The 20573-nt window shown below is 38.7% G+C and overlaps 1 protein-coding gene across 1 annotated transcript; it reads left to right on the top strand.

Moving 5' to 3' along the window:
* Positions 1-14686: 14686 nt before the first annotated feature.
* On the top strand, positions 14687-19867 carry LOC133866804 (U-box domain-containing protein 52). Its single transcript, XM_062303449.1, has 8 exons — positions 14687-14953; positions 15139-15224; positions 15977-16098; positions 16223-16426; positions 16697-17033; positions 17163-17264; positions 18257-18685; positions 18931-19867. Exons 1-8 carry the CDS (start codon positions 14773-14775, stop codon positions 19672-19674), a joined length of 2205 nt encoding a protein of 734 aa, XP_062159433.1. The 5' UTR covers positions 14687-14772; the 3' UTR covers positions 19675-19867.
* Positions 19868-20573: the final 706 nt, after the last annotated feature.

Genomic DNA, 20573 nt, shown 5'->3' on the forward strand with positions numbered 1-20573 from the left:
AACACCTAATGAATTCTATTAGTGTGACACATCAGCATCGATAGAATAATAACACGTATAACTTTTAATAAAGAAATTTAAATATATAAAATCTAAAAATTTAAAACTTAAAAAATTATTATTATTTTTAAAAAATAAAAATAAAAAAAGAACAAAAAAGAAAAGGGGTTTGGGTATGGGGGTGGTCTGCGAGCCACCCTGCCCCCATCTGGGGGGGCTCGCAAGCTACCCCAAGACCCAGAGCAAGCTGGGGGCCTAAATTTTCATAGAATAGATCCTAAATTTTAATAAACAAAAGTAGATAAAATAATATAAATTTTCTGAATGTCATGGATTAATTCATTTTAGAAAATGCGTTGCCTCTATAATTACACTGTCAAGAGAAAAAAAAAAAAATAATGTATTTGTGAAACCAGTAAGACATAATCCTATGAACAACAGTTTTCAACATTCTAAAGAAGAAAACATACTAAAGCGAATATTAGAACCATAACATGCGTGTGCAGAGTTTGAAGTTGCAAGGGCTTCGACCAATGTTGCATCTGGAACATCGTAGCATACACAGAGTGGTAATTGAGCATGTTTGTGCAACTTCTTAGCTCTGCCAGTGATAATATCAGAGAGCAGGTTGCTTCACTTTTTCTCTTGTATAAATTTTAGGAAGTCCTCTACAATCTTAAGTCTAGTGACATGGTGGTAGACATGGCAGTAGCTCCTAATAGGGGTGTGCAGCGGTTCGAAAGTCGGTTAAATCGGCAAAGTCGGTTCGGTTAACCAACATGGTCGGTTAAGTCGGTTAATTCGCCGACATTTAACCGACAAGGAAAAATTTCGAAATTTTCGGTTTAGGCGGTTAAAGCGGTTTTGGCGGTCGGTTAACGGTCGGTTAAAGGGTCGGTTAACGATCGGTTAAGGCGGTCGGTTAATCGGTTTTGGGTAAGATTAAGCCTTAAAATGGGCCTTATGGCCCTTCTTAATTTGGGCCTCATTTTTTAATGGGTTAAAGACTCAAAATAATTTTAAGGATTATATCAATATGGTTTATTTTTTAGACAGTATTTGGGCCATTTGGCTATTTGTCTTTTGCCACTTGCTAGCAAGCCCAGCTTGGCCAGCTAGCACTCAGCACTCAGCAGGGCTCGGCCACTGGGTAGTCTACGGCAGCACCACCACACTTGAAAATCAACTAGCCCATAAGCCATTCAAAATTTCAACCGAAAATCAAAATTATTCTCTTAATTTATTATACCTTAAGGCTTGAGTTCTTTTTACTGTTTTACATAATTTTTTTTTTTTTTTAAAAAAAAGAAAAAATTGGAAAAGTGGTCTAGTGGCAGACTAGTAGTGCCTTTGTGCAAAACTCCAAAGCCCAAATTTCAAGTTTAACTACTTTGTGCCTTGTGCGGCTGTGCTGTGCCTTTGTGCCCAAATTGAAAAATGAGTCAAAAATCAAAATGTCAAATAGTGAAATACTCAAATGCACTGTATGCACATTATGCACACGGTTTCTGGAGGTTGAAGAAAGGTCTTTTCAATATAGGCGGTCGGTTAACCGACCGGTTAATCGGTCGGTTAATTTTCGGTTCGGGTCGGTTCGGAAATTCGGTTAACCGCTTAACCGACCGCCTACCGAACCGACCAATTTTCGGTAAAAAGATTCTATTCCGACTACAGAACCGAATTTTTTCGGTTAAGTCGGTAGGCGGTTAATTTCGGTTCGGTCGCGGTTCGGTAGGCGGTTGGTAGGCGGTAATCGGTTCATTTGCACACTCCTAGCTCCTAATGCCATAGAAGCCACTATGCATGCCTTGCATGTCGTGGAACCTAAGGCTGCCACGGCTGCATCTCCTAATGCCACTATGCATGCCTTGCATCCCATGGTATCTAAGGCTGCCATGGCTGCTATGCATGCCACGACAGACCCCATGTGTGACACAACTGCTATGCCAGCTGTTGTCAAAGATTACATGCCCACAATATCAAATACTGAAGATCACCCACCAATCACCATTGATTCAGCATGTCAATTAGCAAGGCTGCAGGTTATCAAAGGAAACCTGCCTTGACATATATTTTATGCAAGGCAAATATTGCCTAGATCAGTAGACCAATATTTGTCCTGCATTGATGACTTAATCATGATCAATGCAGCCCCATCACTGGCATACCATTCCTTAAAGCAACATGATATCAAGGCAACTCAGTTATACATGAAAGGCAAGAACTACCTAAACCAGTAAGGCAATACTTGCCGCGGTCATCAAGCTTATTGATGATGAGCAATCACAATCCATATGTCAAGGGATTGCAGAACACATAAGGAAGATGAGGAGCCGGCTATCACACATGAATATTTGATTGTAATTTTTAATAGTTTTTCCTTTAGTCACTTATGTAAACCAGTATATATACTTTTAGCTACTATTGAAATTAATTAAGAAATCAATTCCTCTGTATCTCAAATTATTTGATGGTATCATAGCCTAATCTGGCACACGCCTAAACCGATCCTAGCAACCCTCTCTTGCTCCAATGGCTACATCACCCTCAAACACTATCCCTACTACCATGCCAATTCTTGCTACAATTGCTGCCTTTCCTCCACCAAACCTTACCTATAATGAGAAGCTAGAAGGACCAATCTACCTTAGCTGTCTCACTCAATTCCTCCCCATTATGTGTAGCACAGAATCCATGGGCATTGTTGATGGAACCGATCCATGCCCTCCACAATTCTAAGTTGATGATAGTGGCAAGCAAATTCTTAATCCAAAATTTGCAATCTGGCAGAGAAAGGATCAAACTATCCAAAGCTGGATCAATATCACCTTGTTAAAGAAGGTGTTGTCGACCATTTATGGACTAGAGTTTGGTCAGCCTTGGCAAATCAATTTGCCAACCAATCCAAGTCTCGGATTGTAAATCTCAAGAAGCAACTTCAGAGTCTTAATCAGGGCTCTAAGAGTTGTTTTGACTATATCCAGTCAGCCAAGGAATGTTCGGATCAACTGGCTGCCGTTGGCAAGCCCATTCCTGATAAAGATTTAATCACTTATCTCATTAATGGCCTAAGTCCCCTTTTCAACAGCTTCATCACTACAATATCCATCATGACTCGAGACAACCAACTTAGTTTTGAGGATTTTCAAGATGAGTTGTTGAACCATGAGATGCTACTTAAACAGCAACAAGCCAAGAGTATGGATACCAACACCTTTGCCTTGTTCATTCGAAAACAAGGCCCTCGACCCTCTCATCCCGGATATCATGGGCATCAAGGACCAATGGCTCATTCCAGAAACTTTGGATCCAGATTCAATGCCGATGCCCCCACCCCCAGGTACAATGTTGTTCCTCCTCCTTCAAGATATTCTCCTCCAACAAGGTACTCATCTCCACGTCCACAAACAACAACATATTTTAGACCTCCTTTTCAAGGTAGAAGACCCCCTTCTCAATTGCAAGCCATGATTGCAAACTAAGCCTATGAAGATCAAGAGTGGTATGCTGACAGTGCTGCTAATGCACACATCACTCATGATCTTGATAACCTCAACATCCAGAAGCCACTTCAAAACAATGATATTGTTGCTGTTGGAAATGGATCCACCCTTGCCATAGCCAATTCTGGTTCCATTACCTTTCATACTCCTTATATTGATTTTACTCTTCAAAGTGTTTTGCATTGTTCTCAAGTTACTGCTAATCTCATTTCTATTCAAAAATTCTGCAATGACAATGATTACTACTTCATCTTAACTGCTACTCATTTCTACATCTTTGATTTACGGACTCACAGGCTTCTACTAGAAGGGAAGAGTGAAAATGGGATGTATCCTCTCAGGTTTGGGAAGAAGTCTCACAAAGGCAGCAGCAAGGCATTTACAGCCATGCTTGGAATAATTTGGCCCTGTTTAGTATCGCCCCTCCCCCTCTCTTTCCCCTGACAAAATATCCCTTCCAATTTTACCCCGCATGGCATGAAAAAAATCCTTCCTTGGAAAAAACTGCTCCTGAAATTCATGCGGGGTAAAATGGGAATTGAATAAACGTTGGCTTCTTGAAGAAGCCAACATTTTAGTTTTCTTTGCTGTACCGTACTGACAGCAAACAGGGCCAAAAGGGGGGAGTGGGTTAGCAAACAGGGCCAAAGACTTCATCTTTGGTTTGACATTTTAGGCTAGGACACCCTTCCTCATATGTTGTAACCTGAGTAGTGCAAGGAAATAAACTGCCTCTTTCCCATTTTGATTTTAATAAAGATGTTATTTGTTCCTCTTGTCAATTGGGCAAAGGGAAGAAACTCCCATTTCATGCATCCACCCGAATTTCAACATGTCCATTAGAATTAATTCACACTGATCTTTTGACATCACCTGTTCTATATATTAGCGGATATAAATATTATGGGGTGTTTGTGAATGACTACTCCATATTTAGTTGGATATACCCTATTCGAAACAAGTCAGAAACTTATGATACCTTTGTCAAATTTAAGCTTCTTGTTGAAAATACTTTTACCACTCACATCAAACAATTACAATCTGATGGAGGAGGTGAATTTAACTCTTTCCAATTTCAAACCTTTCTCATCAATCATGGTATAGCTCACAGGAAAACTTATCCTTACATATCTCCCCAAAATGGCATTGCTGAAAGGAAATTGAGACACATTCTTGAGACCGGATTGACACTTCTAACTCATGCACACCTCTCCAACAAATATTGGCCTGATGCATTCCTCACTGCTGTCCATACCATCAACAGATTATGTACTGCTATACTCCTCACCTTATGAGAAGCTCTATAACCAATCCCCTGATTACCACATACTTTGGGTATTTGGTTGCTTGTGCTACCCTCTCTTGCGCCCCTATGGCTTACATAAACTTGACTTTAGATCCAAACCATGTCTCTTCTTGGGTTATCAATATGTCAGCTACAAATACTTAGATCCAGTCACCAGCAAAGTGTATTTGTCACGCCATGTTGTTTTTTTATGAGACTTCATTCCCTGCCAAGGATCATGCTACTGCACTCGTCCCTTCTCAGCTTCCAGCCACATGTGAGGTTACCATTCCTTTTCCTCTCATTTCTCCTGATTCTGTTTTAGCATCTGAACCTCCTGCAGCACCCTCTAATTTTTCTTCCTCTCCTTTGGCTGTTGTTCCTTCTGTTGGTCCTCCTACTAATTTTTTCCTGCATGATATACACTCTACTCCTCCTACTCACTCCCTGGCAGAACCACCTCCAGCTGAGACTTCTGCATCTCCAACTTTGCATTCCTCTCCACACTCTAAAGAACTTGACTCCTTGGCAGACTCGTCCTCTACTTCCCTTTCACATATCTCAACTTCATCTGCTCCCATTACAACACCTCTTATTTCTACTCATCCAATGATCACTTCGATCACAAACTGGCCACCTTCATCCCAAGCAATTTCTTGATTTCCAAGCTTTCCACACTAAGTACCCTTTACTTAGCTATCACTCTGTTTCTTCAAAAATTGAACCCTTCAGCTACAGCATAACATCTCCTAATTCAAGGTGGCATGCTACTATGAGGGCTGAATTTGAAGCTCTTCTGTCTAATGGTACATGGACTCTATGTCCTTGACCTCACAACTAGCATGTCATTCATAATAAATGGGTCTACAAAATCAAAAGAAAAGCTGATGGCTCAGTGGAAAGGTTTAAGGCTTGTCTAGTTGCAAAAGGGTTTGACCAACAATCTGGAATTGACTTCACTGAGACTTTTAGTCTAGTAATCAAACCCTCCACAATTCGCCTTATCCTAGCCTTGGCAGTGTTTAGAGATTGACCTATTTGTCAGCTTGATATTTCCAATGCCAATCGAAGTGAGAGTGGCCAAGGTCTTTGCCGGCGGTGCAGTGAAGCTCCCTTATGGTTCAAGGAAAGGCTGGCTCTGCGGTTCAGTCAGAAAAAGACCTGGTGTCGGGTCTGCCTTCTTGAAGTCCTCCTTGGTTGCTTCTGCATGCGCAGAGCTTCCCAATGGTTCAGGTAACTTCGGGGGCAGAATTTTTGAAGTAGAAAGACATAGATTCGGGTTTGTTGAGTTGAATTACTCGTCGATTGCGGCTTCGTCCTTGAGTTCGTGGACCATCTCATGAAGATTGTCCAAGTGATGCCCAAAATGGCATGTGGTCTCCACCACTCTCTGCATAGATTCTTGCAGTTGGCCCAACACCGCCAATGCCTTTCGAAGCAATGGTGCTTGCTGTGGCCACAGAACTGACATGATAGATTTTGTGGTGAGGACTGTAAAATGAGAGAAAAAAAAATGGTGGATAGCGGAGGCTAAGAGAAAATTTTTATGAGGAAAATTTTTTCTGAGGGAAACAGAGACAGTGAAAGCCATGGATGAGGAATGAATGGCTTTGATACCGATTGTTATGTACCTTTCTTGGATTTATGTATATTTTGGGATTTTTGTATGGAAATGAGATTGGAATGATGAATAATGGATTGAAGATGAGGAAATAAGAACAAGATAATGAGCTATTCGAGATGCCCAAGTTTCCAAGCTGATTTAAGAACAACAATTCTCCTAAGGGAATAAATTTCTGTAATATTCATTTCATGCCTTTCTTTTCATATTGGTTCCCTTTTATAGACTTTAAATAACTAACCAAAGCATATTCTAGAAGCATATCCTAACTAATTCTTCCAAGCTAATTTACCTATTTACCCCTATATTATATCTTCCTAGAATACCCCTATATTATATCCCTTACAAGTAGCCTTTGGGCTTCATTGACAAGTAAAAATCAGACCATGTTTGCAAGCTTCATAAGGCTATATATGGATTGAAGTAGGCCCCTCGAGCCTGTTACACCAGACTTTCCACTTTCCTGCCGGAATTTGGCTTTACAGCCTCTCTAAAATACTATAGATCATGGCCTATTTTATTCCAAAAGCACTCTCCAACTCAATGCTTTTTCCGACTCTGATTGGGCAGGCAATCCGAATGATTGCCGCTCCACCTCTGGCTATGTTGTCTTCCTTGGTGACTGCTTGACCTCTTGGAGTGCTAAGAAACAACCAGTTGTGTCCCGATCAAGCATTGAGGTCGAATATCGCTCCTTCTCAATTGTTACTGCCGAGCTGTTTTGGATTCGTATGCTCTTTTGTGAACTTCAAGTCCCTCTTCTGGTTGCTCATGTGGCCTGGTGTGACAATGTTAGTACCCTTGCACTCACCTCCAATCCTGTCTTTCATGCACATACCAAGCATATAGAGGTTGATTATCACTTTGTCCGCGAGAAGGTCTTCAATCGAGATATCCTCATCTCCTTTTTATCTACTACTGACCAGGTTGCAGATGTCTTTACCAAGGGGTTGTCCACTGCCCGGTTTCTCTTCTTGAAATCCAAGTTGAAAGTGATTCCATCCCCTATCAACTTGAGGGGGGATGTTTAGTCTAGTGACATGGCGGCGGACATGGCAGTAGCTCTTACTGCCACAGAAGCCACTATGCATGCCTTGCATCCCATGATATCTAAGGCTGCCACGACAGCCCCCATGTGTAACACAGCTGCTATGCCAGTTATTGTCAAAGATTGCATGCCCACAATATTAAATACTAAAGATCACCCACCAATTAGCATTAATTGAGCATGTCAACCAGCAAGGCTATAGGCTATCAAAGGAAACCTGCCTCGACAGATATTCTATGCAAGGAAAATGCTGCCTAGATCAGTAGACCAATATTTGCCTTGTATTGATCACTCAATCATGATCAATGTAGCCCTAGCATTCGCATACCATTCTTTAAAGCAGCATGATATCGAAGGCAACTTAGTTATACATGAAAGGCAAGAACTACCTAAACCAGCAAGGCAATACTTGCCGTGGTCATCAAGCTCATTGATGATGAGCAATCATAATCCGTATGTCAAGGGATTGCAGAACATTTAAGGAAGATGAGAAAAGCCGGCTGTCACACATGAATATTTTATTGTAATTTTTAATAGTCTTTCCTTTAGTCACTTATGTAAATCAGTATATAACTTGTAGCTACTATTGAAATTAATTAAGAAATCAATTCCTCTGTATCTCAAATTATTTTATGCAATAGTTGGACGAGTAATCCATCCATTATTGAGAAGGGAACTTGAATTTCAGTCAACTATAAGATTCCTTCCATTCGTTCATTCTCTTCATATTAATTTGATGTTACTTCTGCGGTACCAGCTTAGATGACGCCAATTGTTGTTGATGACAAAATTCATAAATAATATGTTTTTGAGAATCTCATATGCTTCTTCACGAGAGTCCCATGTTGTCATATATTTATTCCTACACATCAATATTGTTCTCTATTAAGGTTCTTGTTTTAACAGCATCTGTTTACTTTATCTTACATAGTAATCTTATTACTTGTTATCCTATTTGAGCTAGATACTAGCGTATTTTTTTTTATTGTTTTATTTTCACTCATATATGGTCTTAGTTTTGATGAATTCATTGTTCTTAGAATAAAATTTAGATTTTTATTTTTATTTTTATTTTTGGTGTGGAGAATGGCTTTCATACTTGGTGTAGCTAGATTGGCATTGCATAGATGCACCTTAATTCTAACATTATTGAACCTTTAGTTTAGGAGAGTTGCCATGTGTCTAATGCTTGTGTCTCTGTCAAAAAGTTAAATTACCACTCTTGGTGTTTTCCATCTTCCAACTCCTTTCTTTACATTGAGAACATGATTGAGTTTCTGAGGTACATATAGATGCTATATCAGTGTATGCTTTCATATAGTATTTCATCTTCTTTATATACTTTAGGTCATCTCTCTCTCTCTCTCTCTCTCTCTCAACTCATCTTAGGATAACTACAGAAACAACAGAAGTTTTGTCCTATTTTAACTCTGTAGCTTCTCAACCTATAATTTATAGATATGTCAAGTCTTCAAATGTATTGCTAGATAATAGTTATACACCAAAGGTGTCTGATTTTGGAGCTTCAAGATTAGTTCCACTAGACTAAGTACAAGTAGCCACAATGTAGCAAGGAACTGTTGGATATTTAGACCTTGAATACTTACAAACAAGTAATTTGATTGAGAAAAGTTGATAGAAATAAAGAAAATGAGAAACAGAGAAGGGAAGAAGAAGAAGAGGAGAACATAAGGTAAAAACTAAAGACTACATCTTACTGATTTCATTGCATTGTTTGGTTACAAGACAGTAAAATATATAGACTTAACAAAAGTTAAAGACCATAGTACAAAAAGAAAAACTAAAAGAGAAATACAAGTAGGTATGGTTGAAGATGGTCTTTTGAGATAGAGGAGTGGTTAGGCAGATTTAGGAATGGCTTTGGTGACTTGTGGCAGTAGTGCTGGCGTGGGTGGCTTGCTGTGCTGCAGAGAGGATGGCTTGATGACTTGCTGCTCCTTGATGACTTGCTATAGAGATTTATGCAAACTGATGGGAGGAACTTCCTTCAGTTTGTCTTTTGCTTCTTGTGACGTCTCACATCGCCTGTGCATGTGAAGGGGTATGTGCTTATATGTATATTCCCACCCTTTTTGACACAACGCGTTTTAAAGTCGTGATGGCCATGAACTAATCAGAACTCCGTAGTTAAGCATGCTTCTGCGAGAGTAGTACCAAGATGGGTAACTTCCTGGGAAGTCTGGTTTGGGGGAGCTAAAAGCGGACAATATTGTATCATTGGGGGTGGGTCGTTATAAATGGTATCAGAGCCATTGTCTAACCTAAGATGAAGGAGCGTGCATAAGCCTATGAGGGTTGCTAGCGGGTACTCGCTGGGATGCCAAGAATGGGGTGATCCCATAAGGGTCGCTAGTGGGGACGCTGGGTCCCAAGAGGGAGTGATTCTGACATCTCAAATCACTTGAGTATGGGAAGGGGTATGTGCTTATATGTATATTCTCACACTCCTTGACACAATGTGTTTTAAAGTCGTAATGGCCATGAACCGATCAGAACTCCGCAGTTAAGCGTGCTTTTGCGAGAGTAGTACCAGGATGGGTAACTTCTTGGAAAGTCTGGTTCGGGGGAGCCAAAAGCAGACAATATTATATCATTGGGGGTGGTCGTTACACTTCTTATCATCATTTTTTTTTTTTGAAACAGAGAAGGAAAGAAGAAGAAGAAGATGAGAACACAAGGTAAAAACTAAAGACTACATCTTGCTAATTTCATTGCATTTTTTGGTTGCAAGATAGGTAAATATATAGACTTAACAAGAGTTAAAACCAGAGTACAAAAGGAAAAACTAAAAGAGAAATACAAGTAGGTATGGTAGAAGATGGTCTTTTGAGATAGATGAGTGGTTAGGCAGATTTAGGAATGACTTTGGTGACTTGTGGCAGTGGTGCTGGCGTGGGTGGCTTGCTGTGCTACAGAGAGGATGTCTTGATGACTTGCTGCAAAGATTTGGCTTGCTGTGTAGACTGGCATGGATGACATGGCTTGATGACTTGCTGCAGAGATTTGGCTTGCTACTCTTGGATGACTTGCTGCAGAGATTTATTCTCTAACATCCCCCGCAAACTGATGGGAGGAACTTCCTTTAGTTTGTCTTTTGCTTTTTTTTTTTGGATTGACCTAGATTTTCAAACTGTACCTCGAAGCCTGAATGATGACCATCAATGGGCCAAAAAAAGAGCCAACAAAAGGGTGAAATGGGCTTGGGTCTTTCAACATTTATCACAAGCAAGAGATTGAGCCAACAAATCGCTTAAAATAGGATTAGGTCTTAAACCTTACATCAAGCAAAAGATTGGGCCAACAATGGGCCAAGAGAAAGGAGCCAAATGGCTTTAAAATAGGCTTGGGTCTTTGAACATTTACCAAAAGCAACAGATTGGGCCATCAATGGGCCAAGAGAAAAGAGCTAACAAATGGCTTAAATGAGCTTGGGTCTTAAACATTGCCTCAAGCAAGAGATTGGGCCAATAATGGGCCAAGAAAAGAGCCAAATGACTTTAAAATAGGCTTTGGTCTTTGAAAATTTACCACAAGTAAGAGATTGAGCCATCAATGGGCCAAGAGAAAAGAGCCAACAAAGGACTTAAATGGGCTTGGGTCTTAAACATTGCCTCAAGCAAGAGATTAGGCCAACAATGGGTCAAGAAAAGAGCTAAATGGCTTTAAAATAGGCTTGGGTCTTTGAACATTTACCACAAGCAAGAAATTGGGCCAACAATGAGCCAATATATATATATATATATATATATATATATATATATATATATATATATATATATATATATATATATATATATATATATATATAGGGTTAAATACATTTAGCCCCTCAAACTACCACACTTTCTTCGGATGACCTCCCAAACTACCAATACTTAGATTCTGGCCCCCAAACTACCACTTTTTAATTTTTTGGCCCTATTCGTCCATTTATGCTGTCAATTCTAACAGAAATTGAGTCATGTGCACGGCACATGACCCTTTTAGCCCAAAAACCCAAAAATACCTCTCCCTTAACAGTGGGAATTTCAAAGTGTAAGAGAGGTATTTTCGGATTTTTGGGCTAAAATGGTCACGTGCTGTACACATGACCAAATTTTTGTTAGATTTGATGGCATAAATGGACGGATGGGGTAAAAAAAAAAAATCAGAAAGTGGTAGTTTGGAGGGCCAAAATCTAAGCATTTGTAGTTTGGGGAGCCATCCAGAGAAAGGGTGGTAGTTTGGGGGGCTAAAATGTATTTAACCCTATATATATATAATGTTCAACTAAACATAAGAATTACAACCAAAACACTTCCTGTCAACGAAATTACAGAAAAGAAAACAAGTGAAAAGTGTAAGCAAAGTAATATATAAAACGCACAAAAGAGAAATGCAAACCAATGGTTAAAGGTTCTCGAGCCTTCCACTGGGACATGTGTAGACTGTAGACCATGTTGGGATTGACTAGACAATCAAGAGTCCAGCTTCACCTTATTTTGCCAAGTGCCCGAGAGAGAGAGACACACACAAAGGATGTTGGCTTTTGTTGAGACAAAATGAGAAATTTGTTGGACTGATTGTGTTTTTGAGAGAAGGATGTTGTTGAGATAAATATTGAGTGTACTGGTTTGGGTGGTGAGATTGAGAAGTGTTGTATCGATGCAGCAAAATAAAAAAAGAAAGTGGGGTTGAAGACCTTGAAGACCAGTGTTTGATGAAGAGCTACAGAGAGGCGACGTTTGTCTTTCATGGATGTTACTGTTTCTGGAGAGGCAGGACCAGGTGATGGGTGTGTTTAGGCGTCTTTTGGACTGGGAACGGCTGAGATGTGGGGTTAAAGTGAGTGATGCTGTAGATGTTAATACAAAGAGGTATGATTTGGGTTTCTTTGGAACTTCCTGTGTGGCTGGCAATAAAGGTGAAGATGAGGTGAAGGGCCGTAGAGGTGGTGCACGTTTTTGTATGGGTGTTGGGTTGTTGTGGAGAGGTTTGTGGTTGCCATGTGAAGGATTGAATAGATTTGACATTGGCCTATTCAAGCTCTGATACTATGATAAAAATAAAGAAAAGGAGAAACATAGAAGGGAAGAAGAAGAGGAGGAGAACACAAGGTAAAAACTAAAGACTACATCTTACTGATTTCATTGCATTATTTGGTTACAAGACATGTTTATATATAGACTTAACAAAAGTTAAAGACAAGAGTACAAAAGGAAAAACTAAAAGAGAAATACAAGTAGGTATGGTTGAAGATGGTCTTTTTGGAGATGTAGGAGTGATTAGGCAGATTTAGGAATGACTTTGGTGACTTGTGGCAATGGTGCTGGCGTGGGTGGCTTGCTGTGCTGCAGAGAGGATGGCTTGATGACTTGCTGCAGAGATTTGGCTTGCTGTGCAGACTGGCGTGGATGACATGGCTTGATGACTTGCTGCTCCTAGATGACTTGCTATAGAGATTTATTCTCTAACAAAAGTGATGTTTATAGCTTTGGAGTGGTCATCGTAGAGCTATTAACAGGAAAAAAAAGTGTTGTCATTTGAAACGCCGGAGGAGGATAGAATTCTAGGCAAGTATTTTCTTTCTTCTTTAAAAGATGATAGATTGTTTTATGTTCTTGAGAACCATATAGGGAATGAAGGGAACGCGGTGCAGTTGAAGGAAGTGGCTAATCTTGCAAAGGGGTGCTTGAGAGTGAAAGGGGAGGATAGGCCTACTATTGGCGAATTTTGCAAAGTGCTGCTGGTGCTAGGTATGATAGCATGGGAGACCACACACTATTGGGTTTTGATAGGAGATGATCGGAGTTGATCTTACAATGTCTTCGTCAAATACCACGTTGTAATTGTATAATTTCTTGCTTCCACATCCCTTCTTTCTTTCTTGTCTTTTCTTCCTTTTATTTCTTTTCTTTTATATGAGCTTCATCATCCTCAAAGGCCCAAAAACATGTAGTGAGAAGAATAATGAACTTGAATGCTTCAATTTCAATTATAGTGTTGTCTTGTTCCTCATGCATTTTCCTTTATTTGAAAAACATTTTGCTTTTGTTTTACACTCAGAGCAAATGTCATACTGTTTTCGTTCTTATCTTTAGGGGCAGAGCCAATTTTTTTTTTTTGATAAATCAAACTTTCGGAAATAAATAAGCATATAGATACATGTAGTCTTGCTATATGTGTACATGCTTTTGTAAAATAAAAACAAACAAGTATTAAATTCAATTTTATACTAAGTTATAAGTTATAACTGTATACAAAAGTTGCATATCTATAAAATCATCTTAAAATGAATTTTTCCTTTCGAATATAAAAGTTTTCTAGTTTGCTATAAACATGTAAAAAAAAAAAATATGTAATTCGAATTATGGAATGAAATTCATAGCAATTTCTTCCTCAATCTATTGCCCCTTTTGCAGTGTGAAGAACAATTTGGCAAATTAAATCATGGTGTAATTGCGTTTTTTAAAAGTCAAGTTGATGAATATGTCTTGCTTCCAAACCGAAAGCAAGTTCGAGACACGTCCCACGTTTAAAATTAAAAAGATTTGACGTATGTAAGAGTAGACATGTCACATGAGGGTTGAAAAATTATACATTTGATGGGACCATGATATTAAAAATAGTCTTTTATATGAATTTTTTTTTAAAAAAAAAAAAAAAAAAATTATTGGGTTGCCAAAGCCCCCCAAGACGATATAAAAAAAAAAAGCTTTCTAAGCATTTTCAAATGCTTGCACAACCAAATTAATTAAACGGGTACGTAGCTCCATAATCTGGTGATATCTATTTGGCCGGCATATATAGTAGCTAGGTAGCAAATATTGGTAACTAATTAATCTCAAATTAATTAATAAGCTGTCGATTACAAAAAAAAACTTTATAATTTAAAGAGATATTATCTGTGGTTCTAATGTTTGGATAGATAAGTATGATCAAGATTAACCCAATATAGTGTACGTACTGACCTCTCTCCAAAGACCCAGTAATAGTATAGTCATCCGCATGACTAGCGTACGGATTTCTTGAGACCTGCCAGGTCATTTGTATATCCGCGTCATGGCCTGGTCAAATTGCCTAAATCAAGCGAGTGGCGGGGAGTCTCATTTAAGAGTTAGTTAGGTCCGGCTTCCACTTCATGCAGGCATGCACGCTAGCTAGCTAGCTGCTCTCCCCCTCCTTAATTCCTTGCTCGATCGATCGATCGATCGATCTTGGTTTGTGGGGGAATATTTGTCGTCGTGGCAGAGACAGAGGCAGAGGCAGAGGGCGCGCGGTGGCTGTGGCTGTGGCTGTGGCTGTGGTTCGCCAAATGGTTCCTCACTTCCCTCCCGATGATCATACTACTCCACACATCAAGTCCACCGCGGTGGCCGTCGACAAGGACAAGAACAGCCCGCACGCTGTCCGCTGGGCTATTGATCATCTTGTGATTAGCAACCCGGTCATCGTCCTAATCCACGTTAGGCACAGAAGCAGCACTACCCCACATCGTAGGTACCCTCTCACTAATCTTAATTAATATTATCATAATTAAATCGAATTAATTAATTAATTCCCAGTACTGGATTATATATATATATATATATATATATATATATATATATATATATATATATAAGAGTCGAATTGATTCGTTTGTGGTTCTGATTTTATGTTTTCGTTGAGAGGCATGCAGAGAGCGCGAGTGATGCTGATCAATCAGGCGACTCTGACGCCAAACAGCTCTTCGTCCCCTACCGCGCGTATTGTGCTCGTAAAGGGGTACGTCGTTTGGTTCAAAATATGGCACTTGATGACAACAAATTTTCACTTCTTCTCATTTTTTATTTGTATTTTTTAAGGGAAACTTAATTTTAACTTTCTTGACTCTGTTATTGCAGTTACACCACCTTAACTTGATTTTTTTAATTTTAATTTAGTGTATCAGTTTTCAATTTTATCCGTCCGTCAAGATTTTTCGTTAAATCTTGTCAAGATTTTTAAAATATACATATTTTTTTAAAAAATATATATATATATATATATTTTCAAAGATTTAGGCATGAGTATTTTTGTAAATTTCATTCATTAAATCTTGACAAACGACTAAATCTGTGCAATTTTTTTTTTTTCTCTAACAAAAGGGTGAAATTGAAAAAAATTGAAAAATGAATACATTAAATTTAGAGTTTTTAAAGTTTAGGAGATAATTACAAATCTGATGAAAGTTGGGGGGTTAGGCAAAGTTTCAAAGATTTAGGTGTGCATACTTTTGAAAATTCCGTTAAATCCACACCCCTTCGTTAGGATTTAAATCCTAATAGGGATGTGAAATTGAAAAATACAAATAAAAAGGAAGAATAATACATGAAATTGAGAGTTTTTGAAATTTAAGAGCGAATACAAATATAAAATGAAGGCTCAAAAGAATTAAGTGAAGTTTTTAATTTTTTAATTAGTGGGGTTAACAAGTATATTATGCAGGTAATTATAGCACCAACAAACTAACATGAGATCTAAGTTTTGAACTTCAGATTCAATTGAAAGAGGTTCTCCTCGATGACAATGACGCTCCTAAAGCACTTTTGGACTATATCCAGAAAAACTGCATCAGCAGTATTGTTGTTGGTGCATCAACAAGGAATGCTCTTGCCAGGTCCTCTCTTCTCTCTCTCTCTCTCTCTCTCTCTCTCTCTCTCTCTCTCTATATATATATATATATATATATATATGGAAAAGATAAACTAAAGCATACCGTTGGGGTTGACACGAAAGTACAGGAAGTTCAAAGCTTATGATGTCCCGGGTAGTTTAATCAAATCGGCACCAAATTTCTGCTCTGTGTATGTAATTTCGAAAGGAAAGATATTGTCAGCGCGGACAGCGTTAAGGCCTCTGGCTAATACTGCTACCCCTCCAAAACAACAATATCCAGCCGGACTTCCACCAACACCTGACCACAGCGGGGATGAAAATGGAGCCAGGTACTCATCTTACCATTCCATATATAAAGTATTGATTAAACCTGAGATTTGTGTAAAAATCTAAAATATGAGAATAAAAGCGAAAGTAAGAAAGAGAAAAGAACATAAGGAATTACGAATAGTTTGGTGTTAGACACTTATGTTCATCATTATAAACGGCTTTTAGGACTCTCCAACCATTTATTAGTTAGATGAGTCCTCTATATTTATATATATGGGAGCTGGAGTTCTGAGTTGGAACTGTATAAATTGTTTGTTGGTGAAACACAGATATGCAAGGACGGCGTGGAGAAATGGAGGGCAAGAGAGAATGGAGAGAAATGGAGGGCAAGAAAGAATGGGTTACGAAAGGAGCAATGATGGAACGAGAGGGCCAACACGCGAGAGGGCGAGGAGTAGTCCAACCAATCTCTCAGTGGAAAATATGGACCTTCCAAACCGTGGGTCAAGGTCTTCATTTAGCCGCAATTCCGTCTCCGATGACCCTCATCATGATCATATTACAGGGCCGATGATGTTCGGGTCGATCGATATCTCCGGCCAAAGTTTAGATTTCAGCATTGCACCGCATTCTCCCAAGGATTCCTCAGCGGCCAGGCAGACTGCAGTAAGTGAAAATTGATCACAGATTGTTAATCTTACAATTACAACTACTCGATCCTATTGCCTAACCTAAAGAGGTGGTCATGATCATCAAGTAACTTGACTATCAGCTCTTCTGGTTTATTGATTACAGCGAGAGCTAGAAGCTGAGATGAAAAGATTGAAGCTCGAGCTAAAGCAAACCATGGAAATGTATAGCTCAGCTTGCAAAGAAGCAATCTCGGCCAAAAATAAGGTGATTTTCTATTGTCACTTTTTCTTATTATTATTTTTTAAATAAAAAAAAATTAAACGAGAAGAAACTCTTATGCACAACTTAACCATAAATTATATTGCATCACTAGCTCGTTTACCTACCATTAAAACTAGGATTGTTAATTTTTTATACGACTTATAAATTCGATACGAAATTATATAGCAGGTTAAGGTTTAGTGTAATAAGATTAAGGACAAACCAGGTTAACCCGATTAGACACGATTAATAAATAGCCGGGTCAATCTCATGTCAAACTACTTAACCCCCGCAATTGACCCACATAAATTTAAATTACATTTCACCTCTATATATCTACTTCTTATTCTATTAATAATTAATGTTGATTCTTAGTTAGGAGGCTTTATCATGTTATTTGCTAGCTAGAATGTAATATTATTTTCTAGATGTAATAATTAATATTATTTTTTCAATAAACCTCCATACGCTTTTCTGATCTGGATGCATTCTTATCTCCCTTCAACTTTGACTCTCCATCTTGTTAGGCAGTGGGAATGATCCCCAAAGAAATATAATGACCTTAGCCCATCGTAAAAATAAATACAAGTACTTATTTAACTTCTTAAAAAATTACATAAAACTTATATTTAATTTGTGAAGTTTAGAGTTTTAGAGAGTTACAATTAAGCTAGCTAGTCCTTAAATCACTCAGAAATTTGCAATCATATCCTTCTCTTTGTATCTTACGAATTTGTTACGAGGCAACTGATGTTGCTAATAGAAGTGTAGTTAACATTTCTGTGAGTATATATATCTACCTAGCTAAGATAAACTGTGATATGTCATATTAATTATATAATATTTTTTTATTTAATGAATAACATATAAATCTAAAAATTCTTTAATTGAAATGAGTATGCTAAATGAATAATTATTGAGTAGAATATTATATGATTGGTATATATACTACTAGACTAGTGTCAACTATAAAATGTTGTGTCACTAATTTTCAGGCTAGAGAGCTTCACCAATGGAAGCTGGAGGAGGCGCGCAAGTTTGAAGAAGCTAGGCTTGCTGAAGAAGCAGCTCTTGCTATCGCAGAACTAGAGAAGGCTAAGTGCAAGGCCGCCATTGAAGCCGCAGAGGCAGCACAGAAGCTAGCGGAGACGGAAGCACAGAGAAGAAAACTGGCAGAGACTAAGGCCAGGCGAGAGGCAGAAGAGAAAAATCGGGCATTGTCTGCATTGACTCATAATGATATCCGGTGTAGAACATATAGCATAGAAGAGATTGAAGCAGCAACTGAAAAGTTTTCTGCATCAATGAAAATTGGTGAAGGTGGATATGGACCTGTGTATAAAGGCAGACTTGATCACACCCCGGTTGCCATCAAAGTTTTGAGACCTGATGCTGCTCAAGGGAGGAAGCAATTCCAACAGGAGGTATGATATGCATTTAATTGTCTTTACATTTGTATTAAATCTGTTTTCTTAGATAATACAACTTATTTTGAGCGTGCTATTGCACCAATTAAATCATTATTTTGGCTGTATGCACTCCATACACTTCTTAATTAAGTACTCTTTATGCTGCAGTTTATCAGAAGAGATGAATTTAATCATTTATATTTTGACACCAAACAATTTTAATTTTGCATTATTATTATTATCTAATTAAACATGTACAGGTTGAGGTCCTTAGCTGCATTAGACATCCTAACATGGTCCTCCTCCTTGGCGCCTGCCCTGAGTATGGATGCTTGGTTTATGAATACATGGATAATGGCAGCTTAGAAGACAGGTTGTTTCGAAGAAGCAACAGCCCTCCAATTTCCTGGAGGAGACGATTCAAAATAGCCGCTGAGATTGCCACTGCGCTTCTATTCCTTCACCAAGCAAAGCCAGAACCCCTTGTGCATCGGGATCTTAAGCCAGCCAACATCCTTTTAGACCGCAATTATGTGAGCAAAATTAGTGATGTTGGCCTAGCACGTTTAGTCCCACCTTCTGTGGCTAACAGTGTCACACAATACCACATGACTTCTACTGCAGGGACTTTTTGTTACATAGATCCTGAATACCAACAAACAGGAAAGTTGACAACAAAATCCGATATATACTCATTGGGAATTATGCTGCTCCAAATAATCACTTCCAAGCCCCCAATGGGTCTTGCCCACCATGTTCAAAGGGCCATTGAAAGAGATAGATTTGCAGAGCTGCTTGATCCCACTGTGACAGATTGGCCTGTAGAGGAGGCTCTATTATTTGCTAAATTGTCACTTAAGTGCGCGGAGCTGAGGAAGAAGGACAGGCCAGATCTTGCCACGGTTGTCTTGCCGGAGCTCAACCGATTAAGAGAGCTGGGAAGGAATAGTGAAACTCACACCAATTATGGATTCAGCAACAATAATGGTCAGAGTCATTCCTGATCGACTTCACATTCAAGGACATGAAGCTCAAATTAGGTTTTGTTAGAAATTAATTAATGCACTTTCTTGTACCTTTCCATATCTGTTGAACTTGTTCTATGTCTATATATAACTTAAGTGAGTATTGATCGGTTCTCACTAATTAATGTCTCTAGAATTGTCCAATGAGTCTATAAATACATATTCTTTGTAATGCTGCCTCTGTAAAGCCTAATGAAATAATTCCAGATTGCATTTATTTCTGCATTTTTCAGATTGCATTCTTGAGTTCTTCAGTAGCAACTCATCCAAAATATTTTGCCTTGTTGATACAGTTTTCGGTACGGTGACATGTCGTTTGGTAATTCGTCATTTTCTTCTTGAGACGTACTTTCCTCAAATCTGCAAAAATAACAAACAACTAGTCGGGGGTGCCGACTACACCACTCTGATGCCTAAATCAGTTCCAACTCGTGACTTTCTATAGAGAATCCAAAATCTCAGAGCTTAGAGAATATATACGTAAATACATGGAGTAGCAGTCTTATTTATAGGCTCACAATTACAAACTTACTGGAGTTCTTAAAGCACAGCTGGACTAAGAGTTTGAGTCCTGGATCGAGTAGGTTTTAACCTTATCCCCGTAGAGTTTTAATCGGGTGTAAGTTGAATAGTACTCTACATCTTTAGATAGACTCCATACTGATAGGTATCTTATTCCATTATTCTCGTGATAAGGGTCAATCCCGAGAATCTTGGGATTGGAGTCTTATTAGGATATAGAGTCTGTGTCCATGAATCTTGGATATAGAGTTTTAACTGCATTCAAACACTTATTGAATTTAAGGAGAAAATTCGGAGGCGATTATATCGCACTTCGACCAATTCTCTAAGGTGAAAATATCCGAGAAGTATTCATT

Source organism: Alnus glutinosa, chromosome 4, assembly GCF_958979055.1.
Source record: "Alnus glutinosa chromosome 4, dhAlnGlut1.1, whole genome shotgun sequence".
Classification (NCBI taxonomy): domain Eukaryota; kingdom Viridiplantae; phylum Streptophyta; class Magnoliopsida; order Fagales; family Betulaceae; genus Alnus; species Alnus glutinosa.

Coding starts and splice junctions, on each gene's coding strand:
- LOC133866804 (XM_062303449.1), top strand. CDS start 14,773: ATGGTTCCTCACTTCCCTCCCGATGATCATACTACTCCACACATCAAG. Junction 15,225..15,976: donor CGTATTGTGCTCGTAAAGGG/GTACGTCGTTTG, acceptor TTTGAACTTCAG/ATTCAATTGAAAGAGGTTCT. Junction 16,099..16,222: donor ACAAGGAATGCTCTTGCCAG/GTCCTCTCTTCT, acceptor ACGAAAGTACAG/GAAGTTCAAAGCTTATGATG.